We start from the raw sequence: 15,744 nt of genomic DNA, 5'->3' as shown, positions 1-15,744 counted from the left end.
GGGTAGTTTTGAATGGGGATGGGGGAGAGATAGGAGAGAGGGAAAGAAAGGGGTGCCAGGTGAGTGGATAGATAGGGGGTATGGAGATGGTGATGTTGGCGTATTTGATGTGCAATGGACTGGGACTGGGCGGTTTGTTCTTCTCTTATGGCAATCCACGAAACGCAGTCTTCATGCATAATGTCAATACTAGAAAACATGCTGTATTTACACAGAGAACAGTACTATAGTTTGACGGTAATAGTAAGTTCACGTTCTTATAGGTGTAAATATCTTCGATATTGACATGTAGAAATAAAGATAAACTTATAAGGGGTTTGTCGGGTATCTTAAATGTGAGATTATTAGGTATTACAGTAAATAATATCACCTAAGCTATTACACGATATTATGAAAGTTATAGTCGGGTATGACTTAAGCGATGTTATCAACTCAGGCTGGAGCCAATATTGAGTCCCATGGAGTTATTTAACTCAGTTTATCTAGTTTAAACATATGTCTTGGTAATTTAGGACTTGATAATCACTGTCACGTTAATAAGTACCTAATTCTAAGTAATCAACATCAAGTCCCCCAGCATCATGTCAGATACCAAGGCTAGTTTACTCGGCATTTGATCTCTTTTCGACTTTCGGATATCATGAAGCGTTATTTACAAGTTCAGCAGGTGGAGGATTAAGTCCTCCACATGCGATAACACGGCAATGATCAATTTATCTACAGTTCCAAAGTAGATCAATTAATAATACGCAGTATAATGCAGAAAGTGGGAAATGTAAGCCTTACCATAGCCAAGTTGGTGATCCACATTTTTTATTAACCATAATTGTAGATATTATAGAAGGTACAAACGTGTATAGCAAATTTAATACGTGTTACCATGTACCGCGTATGGCAACTGTCAGTCCTGTCATACCTTACGTGTATATGCGGGTACTACTCGCATATGTTGTACGTAAACATGATTGCTCTTACTACTCCTACTATTACTTCCTTAAGCAAACACGTGCTCCTACCTGTCTTTTATATATGGGTCCTAGGTTATGTCAGAACATAGGAAGGTGTAGAGCAAATTATGGGAATAAGTGTTTTACTTTATTTACCTAACTAGGTAGGTACATGTAGGTAATGTCTAAGAGCCATACCACCTAGATCCCACTGACTGAGGTATTTGAAAACTTGGCAATATGGGCCTGGGCCTGAGACTAGACAACAAACCTGCTTGCTCGCTCACAACAATTGCCCACCCTTTCTCCCATACACTCACTCCTATCAACAATATATATCTATCGACCAACTATCAAAACACTATAACATAAAGATAAATTCACCAGCAATATTCTTTATTAACTATCGTCTCGACAACATAAATATGCATCGTCACACTAATAACTCGTGGTGTGAACGACTTACCAAAACAATTCATAACAACTCACACTTGCTTATGTGCGTAAGCTGTTATATATACGACACAAACCATTTCAGGTAAACATCACATCAGGCATGCTACAAAAAGACTCTGTTCGGTCGTCAACAACCGGCATCTTTTCAACCAGCAGTCACTACCAAACAACCACCTTGGCGGTGACACCAAACAACATTATTTCTAAGCCTGAGGTATAATTGATCATAACAACTAACTTCTACGTTACGTCTTCACCTATGGGTAAAATAACCTACCTGCTAAATCAGCTGGGCGGTGCAAAAAGCTGTCTCATAAGTCGACCTCAAGCACCCCCCTCGTCCAGAGTTGCCTCAGATGCCAACGGGAACACCTATCTAAGCAGCTACTATCTCGCAAAACTCATAAGTCTATGCTATAACCCTAACCACAACCCTACGACTAAGGCCGGTGCTGCTCTCTCCCGCATTGTCTTGGATTAGAAGGTGTATGGGCGTCACTTTAACAAGTGTGTAATTTACATGTTATAAAAAGGTAAGACAAAAGAAATATCAGACAAAGGCCCAGCTAAGAAAGTTACTAATAACATCTAGTGTGTGTACATGACCTATCTTCATTCATCGAGAGGCATTAGTCTGCAGGATCGTGGACCAACATTTCCCAGAACCTCACTGTCAAATTCTGGTATATATAAAACCTGAAAACTCGAACAATCTACTTCTCCTGGCCTACAATATGATCAGAAGAATCAATCGGCAGGAATACCTGTCGGACTTTGAGCTGCAATCGTTTCTGCTGCTCTGAACAGAAACCCTATGGTATGTTGGATGGGGATACCGTCAGGACACGGAGCGCCCAAGAGTTAGACAACACTCACAACGCGAGACATTAAACTGATAGAACATGGAAACACAAATTCAAAACGGTCTACTTCAACAGCAATGACTACCTCTTAAAGAACATAATCACGGAATAAAAACGAATTGCCCATCGACTCAACTTCTTATCACGATTTGTTTCTACAATGCCAGGGAAATTACATGCAACATACCGGCATATTACCTTGGTAGAGCTAGTCGGGTTGCCCGCCCAGGTCAGGGTCAGTTACGTCAGCACAATTCATAGGAGCTCCTAAGACAAGACAGAGAAAATGCCCAACATCATCATCTTTCAATTTTGAGTATTTCTCAATCCTATTCTGCCTAATGATTCCTCCTAATGATACTTCACTTATGCAACATATCAAGCAAAAACAGCGGACCACAGAATTCTATAGAGAGCACATGCATCATAAAGCATTTCTTGGAAGTGGTAAGTTGCGACAAATCCTTACTTAGATCCTTCCTCTGTGATCATCGATACAGGACGGCTACCCTCGCTTCTGAATGAATAGCGGAACTTGTCAGCAGATGCTTGCTTGTTCTTCTTTTTCTTGGCGGGTTCGCTGTACAGGATGAAGCCAGTATCGGACAGGCTGTCGCTAAGTGTAGGGCCTCTCAAGACATGAAGCTTCGGTGGTCCATCAGCGTTGAAGATTCCAGGCTCGGAAGATTCGGGCTGAGGGGTCGGGCTGGCTGCTGCATAACCCTAGTCAGTAATCAATCACGGCACCTAGGTCTTGGATGAACTTACACTTCTCCTCTTCTCGTGCCTTAGTTCGAGAGAATACCTTGCGACACCAAGATTTCACATGTTCGCGGAACGTCTGCCAGGGGGTGATCAATTCGGTTCTGTCCTAAGGAACCGATCCGATGCCCGTTGGGCGAATAGGGTCGAATGCAGGAAGCCTTCTGAAGAACATGTTGGCTGGTTGTTGCAAGTGGTGGTAGAGCAGTGGGTTTGAGTGAGTGGATGAATAAGGAATAAGTCTTGTGGGTGTGACGGTAGCCAATAGGTCAAGCATGCAAGGGACTGGTAGTGCAAGACAATAAGGTGAGGGAATTGTCGACAAGATTTTATTCGGAGGCCTCAAGAGGGGGGAGCTAGATATATATGTTGTAAGATGGCGTGGTGATTAGGGGTGATTTGATACTAATGCTGCTAGGGAAGGAGCCGGTTGTACGATGCGCCAATGACGGTTGCCCCACAAGAACTCTAATCATATACACCGGTTGTATTTAATGCAGGTATGGGGGGTTTTTGTAACTGATCCCGTCTCTTGTAACCTTACACCAATAAGGGTCCGTGATTGAAATATTAAAAATAAAATATTGATCTTTGATCTTTAGTTTCATTGGCGAATCAAAAATATAACATTGATTCACACCCTGAGAGTAAGCCCATACAAATTTGCTCCTTCTATTTTGGATTAGGTACTTACCTATATACATTATATACCCCTGTTACTCCCCCAGATTTCGGGAGATAGACAAGGATTTACAGAGATCTGATGCGGGGATCCCAAGCTCTTGGAACGCTGATTTGCCGATTTTGTGCTACGCTGCTCCCAGTAGGCTGTACCGCTCTTGCAAGTACCCCGAACACATTATGTTTTGTTGAATATTTTGGCTGGTGTGATTAAATTAACTAAAAATACTTGTTATTTGTCATAAAGTCCTTTTTATAGGTAACTACCTACCTAGCTAAATTTAAATCTATGCCGGTACAGAATACTTAGGTTCATTTAATGTTTTTGCAAAACAAAGCTGGCTTGGATAGGTGGTAGGTAGGTACCTAGGTTAACTCCATTGGTCGGAACTGTGATTCTGGCAAAAATAAATGTGCATTTCGGGGTTAGCGCAGCTTGTGATGCTTAAGGTTTGTTTAAGGGGGGGAGGTTGGATTTGCGCTGGAATTGGCCCAATCAGTGTCAGTTGATTGTATCTAGAATTAGGTAGCTACTTTCTGGCTATTCGTATTCAAGTTTATTCTACTTTATTTTTTATTTGTCTGTTTAAGTCAATGTTCAATATCAAGTAGAATATGAAAAAAGGGCATGCAAGATGGAACTATAAACTGTTATAAGTTAGATATATGCTTTACGTGTTAGGATTTAAACATGACAGCTGGTTCGGTTTTATGTTGGATATAAAATTGGAAACATCTATTAGGATAAAACAAGACCTTTAGATAGTTTCTTCAATTATCAGGTAATAAGTCCCCGTGGAGTCCTAGTACTACAGAGTGGCATCAAGTGTGCTGATCAACACTTGCAGGCGAAATACCGACAGCGCCAAAAGATTAAACCTAGTCTCACGCATTAGGCGGGTTGTTTTTTTATAACAAAGGATTATTAATGACTACCTAGGTTAGAAGATATATCCCAGTGGTCGAGAAAGCCAACCGTAGGACTGTGTATACTTAGGTAGTATCTAACCTAGTCAGTCCAATGATCGCGTTGTCCCCAATCTGGACCGAGATAACGATCCCTAAGGGAGGGTGCTGACTCATGTTCGTCTAGTAGCAGTTCCTCCCCACGATCGGCGTACTTATTAATCCAGGAAAAAACTTCCCGAAGGTATTTGAGGTTCTTCTGGGGCTTATATTCGTAGTGGCTTTCATGAAGGAATATAAGAAGTCTAGATGGTGTTCCCATTAGCTGTAGCGTACGGAATGCAGCTATGGCCCCAGTAACTGGACAACGAAAATCATCGTTGCCGTGGACGACGAGCATGGGAATTTTCCAGTTAGGGAGGAGATCCGGGCGTGCTGGGTTAAACCGCTCTAGACCTTCGGGGTTCTTCCATAGGATTTCCGAACCGCTGAATCGATCTGTGCTGTCGAAGCTTAAGAAGTTGTCCCGTTCCATAAAGTACGTTGGCAGGTTGAAGACGCCACGGTCGGAGACCATGGCTTTGAACTAATCCGAAAAGATAACTTAGTAGCTGATATGGTAGATATGTGTTATAATTGTAGGGAAATACTCACACGTCAGCCAAGTTGATGGCCCTGGGCCCAGTTTACCATGTATCCTCCATAGCTAGCGCCTATCATGACGGCTTTATTAATATCGATATTCGGGTTATGCTCCAGGTAATCCGTGCATTTAACCAGATCATCATATGGACAACCACCCTGGTTGTCTCGTATTGCTATCTTCCATGTGAGCTTTTGATGTTGCAAGATGTCCTTAATTGCATACCTTTTTCGAATTCCAGACCAAATCCTGTGCTGCCAGTGATATTTGGAGCTACAACAATGTAGCCTTGTTCAGCAAAAAGTGCGAAATTATTCTGTAAGCACATGTAAGTCGGTTATCTTATAATATTAACAATAATATGAAAGGATGACATACGCTGAGGCTCCAAGAGTCTTTCCAAGAACTCTCGGGTCCTCCGTGTACAAAAAGAGCCAAGGGGTATTTTCGGCTTTCGTCAAAGTAGCTAGGCTTCACCATCCATGCGTGTACTTGGTAATCACCAGCACCTTTGAAGTGTACCTCTGAAATTTGACTCGAGGAAATACCAGGTTGGTCGCCATGGTTCGTGAGCGACGAAAGCACTCTAGGCTCGCGGATTTCGTCAGTATAGATGATGCTGTAGAGCGAACTGCTCACTAGACTTGAGCTGGTTACAAGGATCTGTTCGTCGTCTTTGCCGAGAGGGTAGAAGAATTGCACATCACCGCCGTGGAAAAGCAGCTTTGGTTTTGCATTTGGCTGTAAGTCAATCTTATAAAGATTTTGTCTCCCATGGTCTTCAGCGGTGACATATAGGGCTTTACCACTTGGAGCGAACTGAGCCGCCTCTGGCGTTAATGGCCATTTCCCATCCGTTAACGTATCAAGCACCTTAACGGTTTTGCGTTCGCCAAGTCGGTAGACATGGATGTTACGCCCTCAAGAACACGACCTGAGACCCATCGGAGCTGAAAAGGGGGCATGGACTATAATCACGGCTCTCATCCGGGCTTTCATCCGGTAGTTCTATTTTCCTAGGCCCGTGAGTGCTAGCTCTATTAAAGGAATCTAGTCGAAGGAGGTAGGTGTGCCAGACTCGTGATGGCAGATGTTCCACACCAATATCCTCGGCTATGAATACGATTCCGCCGTGAAATAGATCGTATAAGTTTCTTGGCATGAGGTCTGTGTTGACAAGAGCGTTATGTAGGGGTCCAGCTAACTCCCATCCCTCCCTAGCGTTCTTTAAAACCGAGTAGAAGATTGAATGTTTTCCAAGATCTACGTAACGGTCTATCTAATAATCGCGTGTTGTTAGTTACTCTCCACCAATCCAATCTTAACAACGGGGCTGCCATAAGGGAAGGGTCTCGTAACTCTCGCACTTCGTCAGTGTCATATACTCGCCCGGTATGTTTTTGCTGCGTATAATTTGCCTCGTTACGCAGCTCATTACTTACCCCTACGGGGCCATCTACCGCGAACGCAATATCTCCGTTCTTGAGACGCGCCACTCTGAGGGAGCGCAGTCGCGCGAAGAAACGGGCGATTATCCTTGTCGCTGTCATGCTTTTGATATCGTACGTTGCAACATGGGTCTGATTCTCCTTACTCACGACTTTTCTCAGGGTTATTATCGTATTGGGCTTGTCTGCTAACCAAGTTGCTTCATAGACAGGCTCATTTGCGAGGAGGGTTTGCGATTCTCCGGATGCGATATCCATAGTTTTCTAGTATCCAGATTCTCCACCGCCAATCTTGGCTTTACGCTCGTAACAGAGAACCTGCGTTCCGTCATGGTTAGGTAGAGCTCTCCCGCGTGTAGGTTCCTCGAGCAGTATTTCGGGTGTTAATAGCTTGCTGGTAGGTTGGGGATCCGTATTGCCCGCTATTGATAGGTGAGTATCAAGTGCCGGTATTGGTAGACAGATTGATGATAGAGTGTCTAGAAAGAAAAGAGGAAGATGGAAATCCTATTTTGTTTATATATAATTTATGAGGAGCATTGTAGCCCATCGTTTCGACCGTGAATGCATTGTAGATACAGTCACGTAGTTTACATTCTACCCAAGATTCAACAGGTAAACCAAGCTCTTCTGGACTGGTTCCCAGATCAAACCTGACTTGGTCTATAAATAACATTCACCAAATGCTTAACTGCAGATGAGAGGATAAACAGGTGAATAATAGCATTAGTTATTAGAACCTGACTTATTTACTTGTACTTAAACCCCTTATTTATAACAATACGGACAACATATTCTACACGTGTCTAAAAGTTTAAATCACGATGTCTTGTATGGCATAAGCAAGGCAAGTTACGTGTTTGGGTTTTCCATATTTAATATATGTAGGTAGTAACCAAATACAGGTTGGAATATTAGCATCGCAAAAGTGATTGGCCTTAAGTAAACTGTAACAATCACACAAAGAATCTGATAAAGTCACAGCAATTATTATACAAGTCCAAAAAATAATAATTGGTAGCGCCCTCTATACTCACCGCCCAATCTCTTCAATGCTTACATCTGTTGAAAAAGAGAACTCATCTATTGCCACGTACTCTCCAGTAAAAGTTGGCTGAGGAGTACCTGCGGGTCAAGATACGAGGTACTTACTTGTACACCGTTACGTTACAGTACCAAAGTGCCTCCCACTGTGGTCAAGATCTCCCCAGAAAAAGAAAGCTTAAATCAGGGTTTAGGTAAGCCAATCAGCGTCCCTAGATAACTATCTCCGAATTCGGTGCAAGCTTATAAAAATGACGATTGCCAATGGGTAGATGCATGAACTAAGAAGCTGAGTTGCCGTACACCGACGCCGCCTATTACCTCTTTTTTACATATCACTTTTCATTATATAGGAGAAGAAAGAGCCAGAGAGGCTTGGTGTAACCTGGAGGACTAGAATTCCCTCATCTCTTATTACCTAGACCTAGACTCTCTCACATTTAATTAGACCTGATGTATCAAGCAACTTAATTCCTCCTGCTTCTTGCTTCTTGCTTCTTGCTCCTTGCCCCTCGCCCCGAAGTCCCTAATCTTCGTGATTTGATTTCGAGTTGCGAGGGAGTACCTACGCAAGTACGTGTATCCAGCCGTCTAGTATATAAAGTAAAAGTAAACGCCCAAACCCACGATGAAAAACGACGTCGGCGCGGAAAAGCCGCTGGTCAATTCGGCATCGCCAATCCCGCTCCCGCGCAAGGACACGCCGTCGTCTGGGCTACAGCAACGATGGAACACGAAGAACATAGGCTTAAGACTAGGCGCCGACCTGACGAGCGCCGCCTGTGCTGCGTCGATGGTCGCGCCGCTTATATCCATCATTGATAGGAACGTTATTACATGTTTCCCATCCGGCTCCCATATGCGCTGACCACGTCCTCGCTCTAGATCCATAATGGAAAACGCATCGGGGCGGAACACCCTCGCCAACAGCCTGCGGGCCTCTTTCCGGACGCTTCTTGTCCGCCCGCACGCCGTGCTTTTCTCGAAGCCCGTCGCTTTGATATTCATGCTGTACGGCGGCACATACTGGACTGCGAACACGCTCGACACCGTGACCTCGACGGCGCTGGATAAGCCCGCTATGCACGTCACGACCGGGACGGCCAAGTTCGCCGCGTCGAGCGCCGCCAACGTCGGGCTCTGCGTTTACAAGGACCAGGTGTTCGTCAAGATGTTCGGGCCCGGTGGACCGCCGCGCCCCGTGCCGGTGCCGAGCTACGTGCTATTCACGCTGCGCGACTGCCTTACAATCTTCGCTTCTTTTAACGTGCCGCCGCTTCTCGGGCCCGTACTAAACGAGCGCATGGGCACCAAATTGCAGAAGAAAGTCAGCGGAACCACCATCGCCCAATTCGCCGCCCCCGCCGCTGTCCAGCTATTCTCGACGCCCGTGCATCTGCTCGGCCTCGACATGTACAACCGGCCGGGGACGGGGGGCCTCGTGTCCTGGCGCGACCGATGGATGCAGGTTCGGAAGAACTGGGCGATAAGTGCTGTGGCGAGGATATGCAGGATTGTCCCTGCGTTTGGGCTAGGAGGGACGGTGAACACAAAGGTACGAAGAAATCTTATGGAGAGGCTTGCTTGAAACAAGCAGACGGCTTCATGGCGGTTGCGCGTTTTGCGAGAAGTGTGTTATGGCACGGTGTTACGGATTGTAGGTTTTATGGCGGATATTTTTTTTTTAAAAAAAAAACCCCCGATTTATACTAGACGGCAGGTTTGGACGAGCAACCTTAAGGCGAGTTTTTTTTTTTTTGGACCGGCGGTTAATAGCGATATTATGTTTTCATGTATTAGAAGGTCTCAATGACGGTAATTGTGGAATCAACGTGGTATATAATATAAGTCAACGCAAGACATGCTCTACTTGTAAATCTCATATATCCTAGATTTTATAAAAGGCCAGCCGCACTAAGGGCTTCCAGGATTTTCTCTTCTGCGTCTTGGGTCTTTCTTGGCTTGTTGCGGTATTCTCCAGTATCGATGTAGTTCTCCCAGAACTTAAGCCCTTCAATACCTTCCTCGCGGCAGAGAACACCCCTTTCTTCGGCCATTTCGAGCTCCTCTTCGGCGACACCAATACTCCATCCGAATCGCTCAGCAGTGTCCTGCGCAGTAACGCCACGACCAAACTCCTGCCAATCCCAAGCGACATCTCTATCTGGTGGTATGTCATGCAAGTCCCGGAGCCATGTTAGTAGTGCCTTAATTGTCGTATCGTCCGTACGGTCGCGGCTCTGAACCACCATCACGCCGCTCTTGAACGTACGTAGCCGGACTGGTAGTCTCAATTTACCCCACAAACGGGCCGCCTTTTCAAAGTCATTAGGACTGACAAGTTCAACACCTCCACGAGCGCGATTGAACATAGCCCATAGGTCAACCAGACTAATAATGCCACCGGCTTTCCTAAGTACTCCTCTGGCATCGTCCGCTAAGAACTCTGCAAGGTTCCGAGATAATTCGGACAAGTAAAGCGACTCCGATCCTGAGCTACTTCCGCCACCTACGATGTCTTTGGTGGTCACGAGGCCTAACTGACTAGCTGACTCGGCAAGTAATGCGTTTGCTTCGGATGTCGCATTTTCGGCGCCACCGTTGACCTGCCGGGCAAATGATTCCGCAAGCGCTACGATTTCCTTGGCAGAGGCCATCAAAGCTTCGAGATCCTCAAAGGCGCTCCCAATGACCAGTTCATTGTTCTTCCGCCTATCCAGTCCCATCTTCTCTAGCCCGGCGATACCGGCAGTTTTGGTTCGGCTAGCACCGGGCCTTGATGTCGACGAGTCCGCGCGGGTATCGATAGAACCCCCGTTTGGAATAGGGGGCGCTTCTTGTAGGAGCCATTTACGCTGTGTCATAGAACTCTTAAGCCGCTCGTAGAATATCTTCTCCCCTCCATTTCGGAAAGACACCTTGACACTCTCTGGATTCTCTAAGCCGGTAGCACTAGATAAATTAAGCGTAGGCCCTGGCGAGTCTGTCCTAGGTTGGCTGTGCGCCACTGCCATAGGAACATCGTGGGAAATGAGGGGCGCCCCGCATATCTCACAAGTTAAGAGAGAGGGATGGTTCAAAAAGGTGCAGCGGGGACATTCAAACCCGTCCGAGCTCGTCGAGCCAGCTGTAGTGTCCCGTGATAAAATATTTGCTTCTAGACCCCGAGATTGATCGTTGGTTAGACCCAGACTTTGCGGTCGAGAAGGCAGTGTAAATGGCGACTGTGAAGTGGAGCCCGAAGAAGTCACTTGTCTACTAGTAACACTCGATATAGCAGCTTTAAGCATGTGCGTTAATGCTGGTTTGATACCACACGCCAGACATGATGGTAACGGCGTATGAGCATTCGCCGTTGTCGGGTCGAAATTAGACGGAACCGGATTCGGAAAGCTACATATCGTACAAATCCATGTTGCTGAACTGGCCTGTGGTGTACCAGTAGAGGGGGAGCGAAATGCAGGCTCGGAAGTTGGTAGAGGTGAAGCGCCACTACTACGAGAGGCGGTCGATGTGGCCACGGCCGCTCTAGACTGGAGAGAACCTCGTTTGGCTGGCTTAGGGAAAAGGGTTACTTTCGGAGAAGATTTTAAAAATCCTGCCTGTAAAGAAAGCTCTTAGCAAAAGGATTCCCTTTCGTGAAGGTATCACCTAATTCCTACATAGAATTCATATCTCTCTACATCTTTTAAGTCCAAAGCAACAGAGTACTTTCTGGGTTCTTGTTTGTCCACGTAGCATATTCGATGCGAGGTCAAATAGACTTGACCATTCTGTTGGTTCGGTAATTTGTATTTCCTATAAAGATGAATAGGGCAGCGTTGATTAGTTACTGAAGAGCCATAGATATTGCATAGACATTGCATAGACATTGGCGTTGCAATCGATATTGGATAACTAGCAGACCAAGCAGACTCACCCCTCATAGAGCCCCACGTTGTCCTGGACAAAGAGGAGCACTTCGTCTGGAAGATAGGAAGGCCTGAGGGCAGTGGTAAGGTCGATTTGTTTTAAAAACATTCGTCATATCGGTTGACATGAGCCAGAGACTGAAACCTGGGAGGACAACAAGCAGGGAATACTTGTTTGTGAACTTGATAAGAAGATGTCTGAAAGAGTTGAACTGACGCAAGCTGAGATCACCGACAATAAGGAAGGTACCTTGATACATGTAGCTTTGATTACGATTACGAAATACGGATCTACGTTCCATTGACATCTGAAAGAGCATGGCCCGTGCAACCAAGACCCATATATTGCTTACGTATTCATTCCGATGATACTCCGGCACCATACAGGGAAAGCCAACACAGCAAATTGCTTACCTAAGGTACGCCCTGTACAGATTAGATTAGGTTAGGTTAGGTACTTACTACGTAAACTATGCGCTCGGGCCACTGCACTTTATCTGACCCTGACCGCCCAAATTAACCTAACTACCGTTGCTTCCGCACTTATTTCCAACTCCTCCCTATTCACACACATTCACAACGCACATCTATTCTTTGTTATCACCGAACATATTACATCTCGCCTCGTTGCGTTTGCAAATGTCCTTGTCCATCTACTCCATCGAGTTTATACCGCGAGAACACTAACTTACCTCTCCATATTCTTCTCTTTGCGGAGTTCTTTTGAGGGTTTGCTACTAACCTTTTTGTTTCTGCCAAATCCTTCTCAGTAATTTACCTACGTACTAAATTATCTTGACTACAATGTCTTGGGCAGCACCTCCTCCGCCTGGCGTCCAAGTAACGCCTTACGCCTATCCTACTACTCTCAGTATGTACCCTTTCCCTTATCTGAAGATTCTTCTAAATAAGCCTGATACTAATACTGACCTCTTTGATAGATGCCGCATATACTACCGTTCCAGTTCGTCAAGGCTTTGGTCAAGCATACCAAGCTCCATCTCAGTATAAATATTCCGCTCCTGCTAATCCTCAATCAACAACCACTATGGCTGCTTCATCGAATCAGCAAACCCAGCAGCAGAAGTTTGACTGGCCAGATTCAGTACGCAGCTATGTGCAAAGGTCCTTCCAGTCATCAAATCTAGATCCCAGCGTAACCCGTGCCGAGATGGAAGCCAAGTTGAAGGATACTATCAGGTACACTCAGGATTGTGGAACTATGTACACTACGGATTGGGACAACATGCCTTTGCCGCAAACATTAATCAAGAATGAACGCCAACAAGCGTTGATGCAGTCTATGACACCACCCGTGGTGTCAGAGACAACTCCTAGCTCTGTTATCGCTCCTATTAACCCAAAGAAGAGGAAGTCTACGGATCTCAGCGGACCCGAACAGACCAACACCGCTTCAGTACCGTGGCGTAGCACCAGAGCCCTTTCTCTCGAAGATCGAATTACCAAACCGTCGATGGAAAGTCCGTTACCGGCCAAAAGTAAGTTCCAGAAGAATGTCGAGAAGCGACAGCGTCGCGGTGATGGTGGATACCAGTCTACCTACCGATCTCCTAGCCCGCCGCCCCCTACCGGACCTATCGTCGGACTAAACGAATCCTTGGAGAAGAGATATCTGCGCTTAACTGCTGCACCGAAAGCAGCCGATGTCCGACCTGAACGTATATTGCATCAGACGCTAGACTTACTTAAGAAGAAGTGGCGGAAAGACGGCAACTATAACTACATTTGTGATCAGTTTAAATCGCTACGCCAGGATCTGACAGTACAACGCATTAGGAATGACTTCACTGTTTCTGTTTATGAAATTCATGCCAGAATTGCCTTGGAGAAGGGGGATCTCGGTGAGTATAATCAGTGCCAGACTCAGCTACGTGCTCTTTATAAGTCGGGTCTGAAGGGCAATTCTATCGAATTCAAGGCGTATCGTATTTTGTATTTCATCCATACCGCAAACCGGTCGGCGTTGAATGACGCCATCGCAGATCTAACTACAGCAGAGAAAGAAGAGCGACCGATCAAGCATGCTCTGGACGTACGTTCAGCCCTCGCTTTAGGCAACTACCATAGATTTTTCCAGCTATATCTTGACGTCCCTAATATGGGAGCATATCTCATGGATATGTTTGTCAAACGTGAACGACTTGCTGCACTTGCAAACATGTGCAAGGCGTGAGTATTACCCTTATCTATAGAAGAAGTTTGAATACTAACCTGGGGACAGATTTAAACCAGATCTGAAGCTTCGTTATATCACTGAGGAATTAGCCTTCGAGTCTGATGCTGAAGCTGCACAGTTCATTATCGACTGCAACGGCCAAGATCTGCTTCAAGAACGGCAAGACTACATTGCCTTTCTAACCGGAAAGGCTGGGATGCTATTCGAGACAGCCAGAACTGAGGCGTTCCGTAGAGTCGACCTTAAGGGCCAGATTTGATTCGTCTGCCAAATTCTCTTTATATCTTTTGTTTTTTCTCCCTCCGACACGACGCTCTTCACATCTGGTCTGACTGCATCGCATCACTACACATTACTCCTTCGTAGACATCCCTTTGCACATTTCCGACAAGCAGCTTTCGTTGATTTGACGAGACATGTCGTTCAAGATAAGCGGCTCTGGATATCGAACTTGGTTTCCCCCCGAGTATGAATCTGTGACGCGGCTTATCGAACATTCCGTCCGATCGATCTCATGAGGCGCAACGCGTTCGCCCACGAAAATTCTTACATTGACTTTCAATCACAGTAAACACAGTTGTGGTCCGGTTTGGCATAGGTGCCTGGTGGGACGTTTGATAAGGGGCGGTTAGAGTTTTTCGATGTTGGCGTTGGTCATGGAGACGAGGTTTACGGCACAAAGGTCCTCGCGGACTCCGGTCATCATCGGTGAGGCGCGTTTTGGTTCTGCTCTGAGCATTTAAGGAGTTTGGCGTTGCTGGACCGAGTGGCCTAGTTACTTTACCGATACCCTCACACGATAGAGACTGGTCGTGTGCATTAGTCACTCGTCAGCTTCCGTAAGGCTGGGATTGCATGGAAAATTATAGCAAAATGGATCGACGGCTGGAACCCGGTTCAGCCATAGATAAAATATCCGTAAAATTAGCCTACGGAAAGCATTTCTATGCTGTCCATAATATAATTGAGTTTCGATATATCTATCTCGCAGTGAAGTGTTGGCTTGCCAATTCATCAAGTCAACTATATGCATTATACTATGTACCAGACCAGGACATCGTAACTTCAACCTAAAGTCGTACTCTTTGATACTCTTAGGCATTGGACATTCTTTACAGTTGATATCTTGATTTTGCTAGCTGAGGAGGTTAATGTAAAAAGAGATTCATTAAGCTCGGACCGTTTGATATGTTATTTCTCACAAGGATATAACGATAAACATAAATTGCCGAAGCTCACGTATAATGAAGATCAGAGCATATGACATATAAAACTTCTCTTCCAGTAACTTAGCCACCTATCTATACTACCTACTTAAGAATATTGTCGAGCATGCCACCACACCATTAAAAGGGAATTTCGTAATAGTATTTTTATAGGTACATTGTATTCGATAAATATAGATCCATGTTAACAAAAACTAAGTATTATCAAGTGAGTAAGATAGTGTATTCTTGCACCGCCTTATAATCAGCCCATTCATTACCTCTCGTCCGCTCTTCAAGGCTTCTCCCAGAACCGGTGGCGGCTTTTACACCTGGGAGGAGCTGACGGAGGCTTTACAAACCTAAGACATGCAGTTGTCGTATGACCATATCCCACGCAACTCGAGCTGGTTTTTTCTTCTTCTTCTTTCTTGTGTGCTGCCTGCCGGTGTGAACTTATCTTGACCTGACCCTTTGGATGTAGGTGGTAGTAGTTAATAGATTGGTGGAGAGGTAAGGAGAGGTAAGGAGAGGGGGGGGAGGGGGAGAGGAAAAGAGAGAGAGGTAAGTACATGTGAGGAGCGAACGTCGCATTACACAGACGCAAGCGCGAGAGAGACGATCGCACGGCCTGAGCTAGAGGGTCCGATACGGGACCAACGAAAGGCACCGGTTCGAACC

The 15,744-nt window shown here is 45.5% G+C and overlaps 4 protein-coding genes across 4 annotated transcripts; 2 read left to right on the top strand and 2 right to left on the bottom strand.

Annotated features, from left to right (window-relative positions):
* Positions 1-4,718: 4,718 nt before the first annotated feature.
* F4813DRAFT_397377 (alpha/beta-hydrolase) lies at positions 4,719-6,964 on the bottom strand (the record flags this gene model as incomplete). The annotated part of the gene is made up of 6 exons (XM_049247937.1): positions 4,719-5,201; positions 5,306-5,433; positions 5,484-5,574; positions 5,637-6,178; positions 6,237-6,537; positions 6,701-6,964. The coding sequence occupies 6 exons, from the start codon at positions 6,962-6,964 to the stop codon at positions 4,719-4,721; spliced, it is 1,809 nt and encodes a 602-aa protein (XP_049098758.1).
* Positions 6,965-8,048: 1,084 nt separating this feature from the next.
* On the top strand, positions 8,049-9,338 carry F4813DRAFT_397375 (uncharacterized protein; the record flags this gene model as incomplete). The annotated part of the gene is made up of 2 exons (XM_049247936.1): positions 8,049-8,539; positions 8,636-9,338. The coding sequence occupies exons 1-2, from the start codon at positions 8,379-8,381 to the stop codon at positions 9,336-9,338; spliced, it is 864 nt and encodes a 287-aa protein (XP_049098757.1). The 5' UTR covers positions 8,049-8,378.
* A 76-nt stretch (positions 9,339-9,414) lies between these two features.
* Positions 9,415-11,918, bottom strand: F4813DRAFT_125770 (Vps36-domain-containing protein). The gene is made up of 3 exons (XM_049238655.1): positions 11,670-11,918; positions 11,413-11,548; positions 9,415-11,352 (listed from the first exon to the last, which is right to left on the bottom strand). Exons 1-3 carry the CDS (start codon positions 11,768-11,770, stop codon positions 9,646-9,648), a joined length of 1,944 nt encoding a protein of 647 aa, XP_049098756.1. The 5' UTR covers positions 11,771-11,918; the 3' UTR covers positions 9,415-9,645.
* Positions 11,919-12,202: 284 nt separating this feature from the next.
* F4813DRAFT_363323 (SAC3/GANP/Nin1/mts3/eIF-3 p25 family-domain-containing protein) lies at positions 12,203-14,835 on the top strand. Its single transcript, XM_049243691.1, has 3 exons — positions 12,203-12,532; positions 12,603-13,851; positions 13,904-14,835. The coding sequence occupies exons 1-3, from the start codon at positions 12,466-12,468 to the stop codon at positions 14,115-14,117; spliced, it is 1,530 nt and encodes a 509-aa protein (XP_049098755.1). The 5' UTR covers positions 12,203-12,465; the 3' UTR covers positions 14,118-14,835.
* The last annotated feature ends 909 nt before the right edge of the window (positions 14,836-15,744 follow it).

This window comes from Daldinia decipiens (assembly GCF_022478715.1).
Source record: "Daldinia decipiens strain CBS 113046 unplaced genomic scaffold F4813scaffold_21, whole genome shotgun sequence".
Classification (NCBI taxonomy): domain Eukaryota; kingdom Fungi; phylum Ascomycota; class Sordariomycetes; order Xylariales; family Hypoxylaceae; genus Daldinia; species Daldinia decipiens.
Note: the sequence above shows the minus strand (reverse complement) of the source record. Positions and strands in the feature narration are given on the sequence as shown.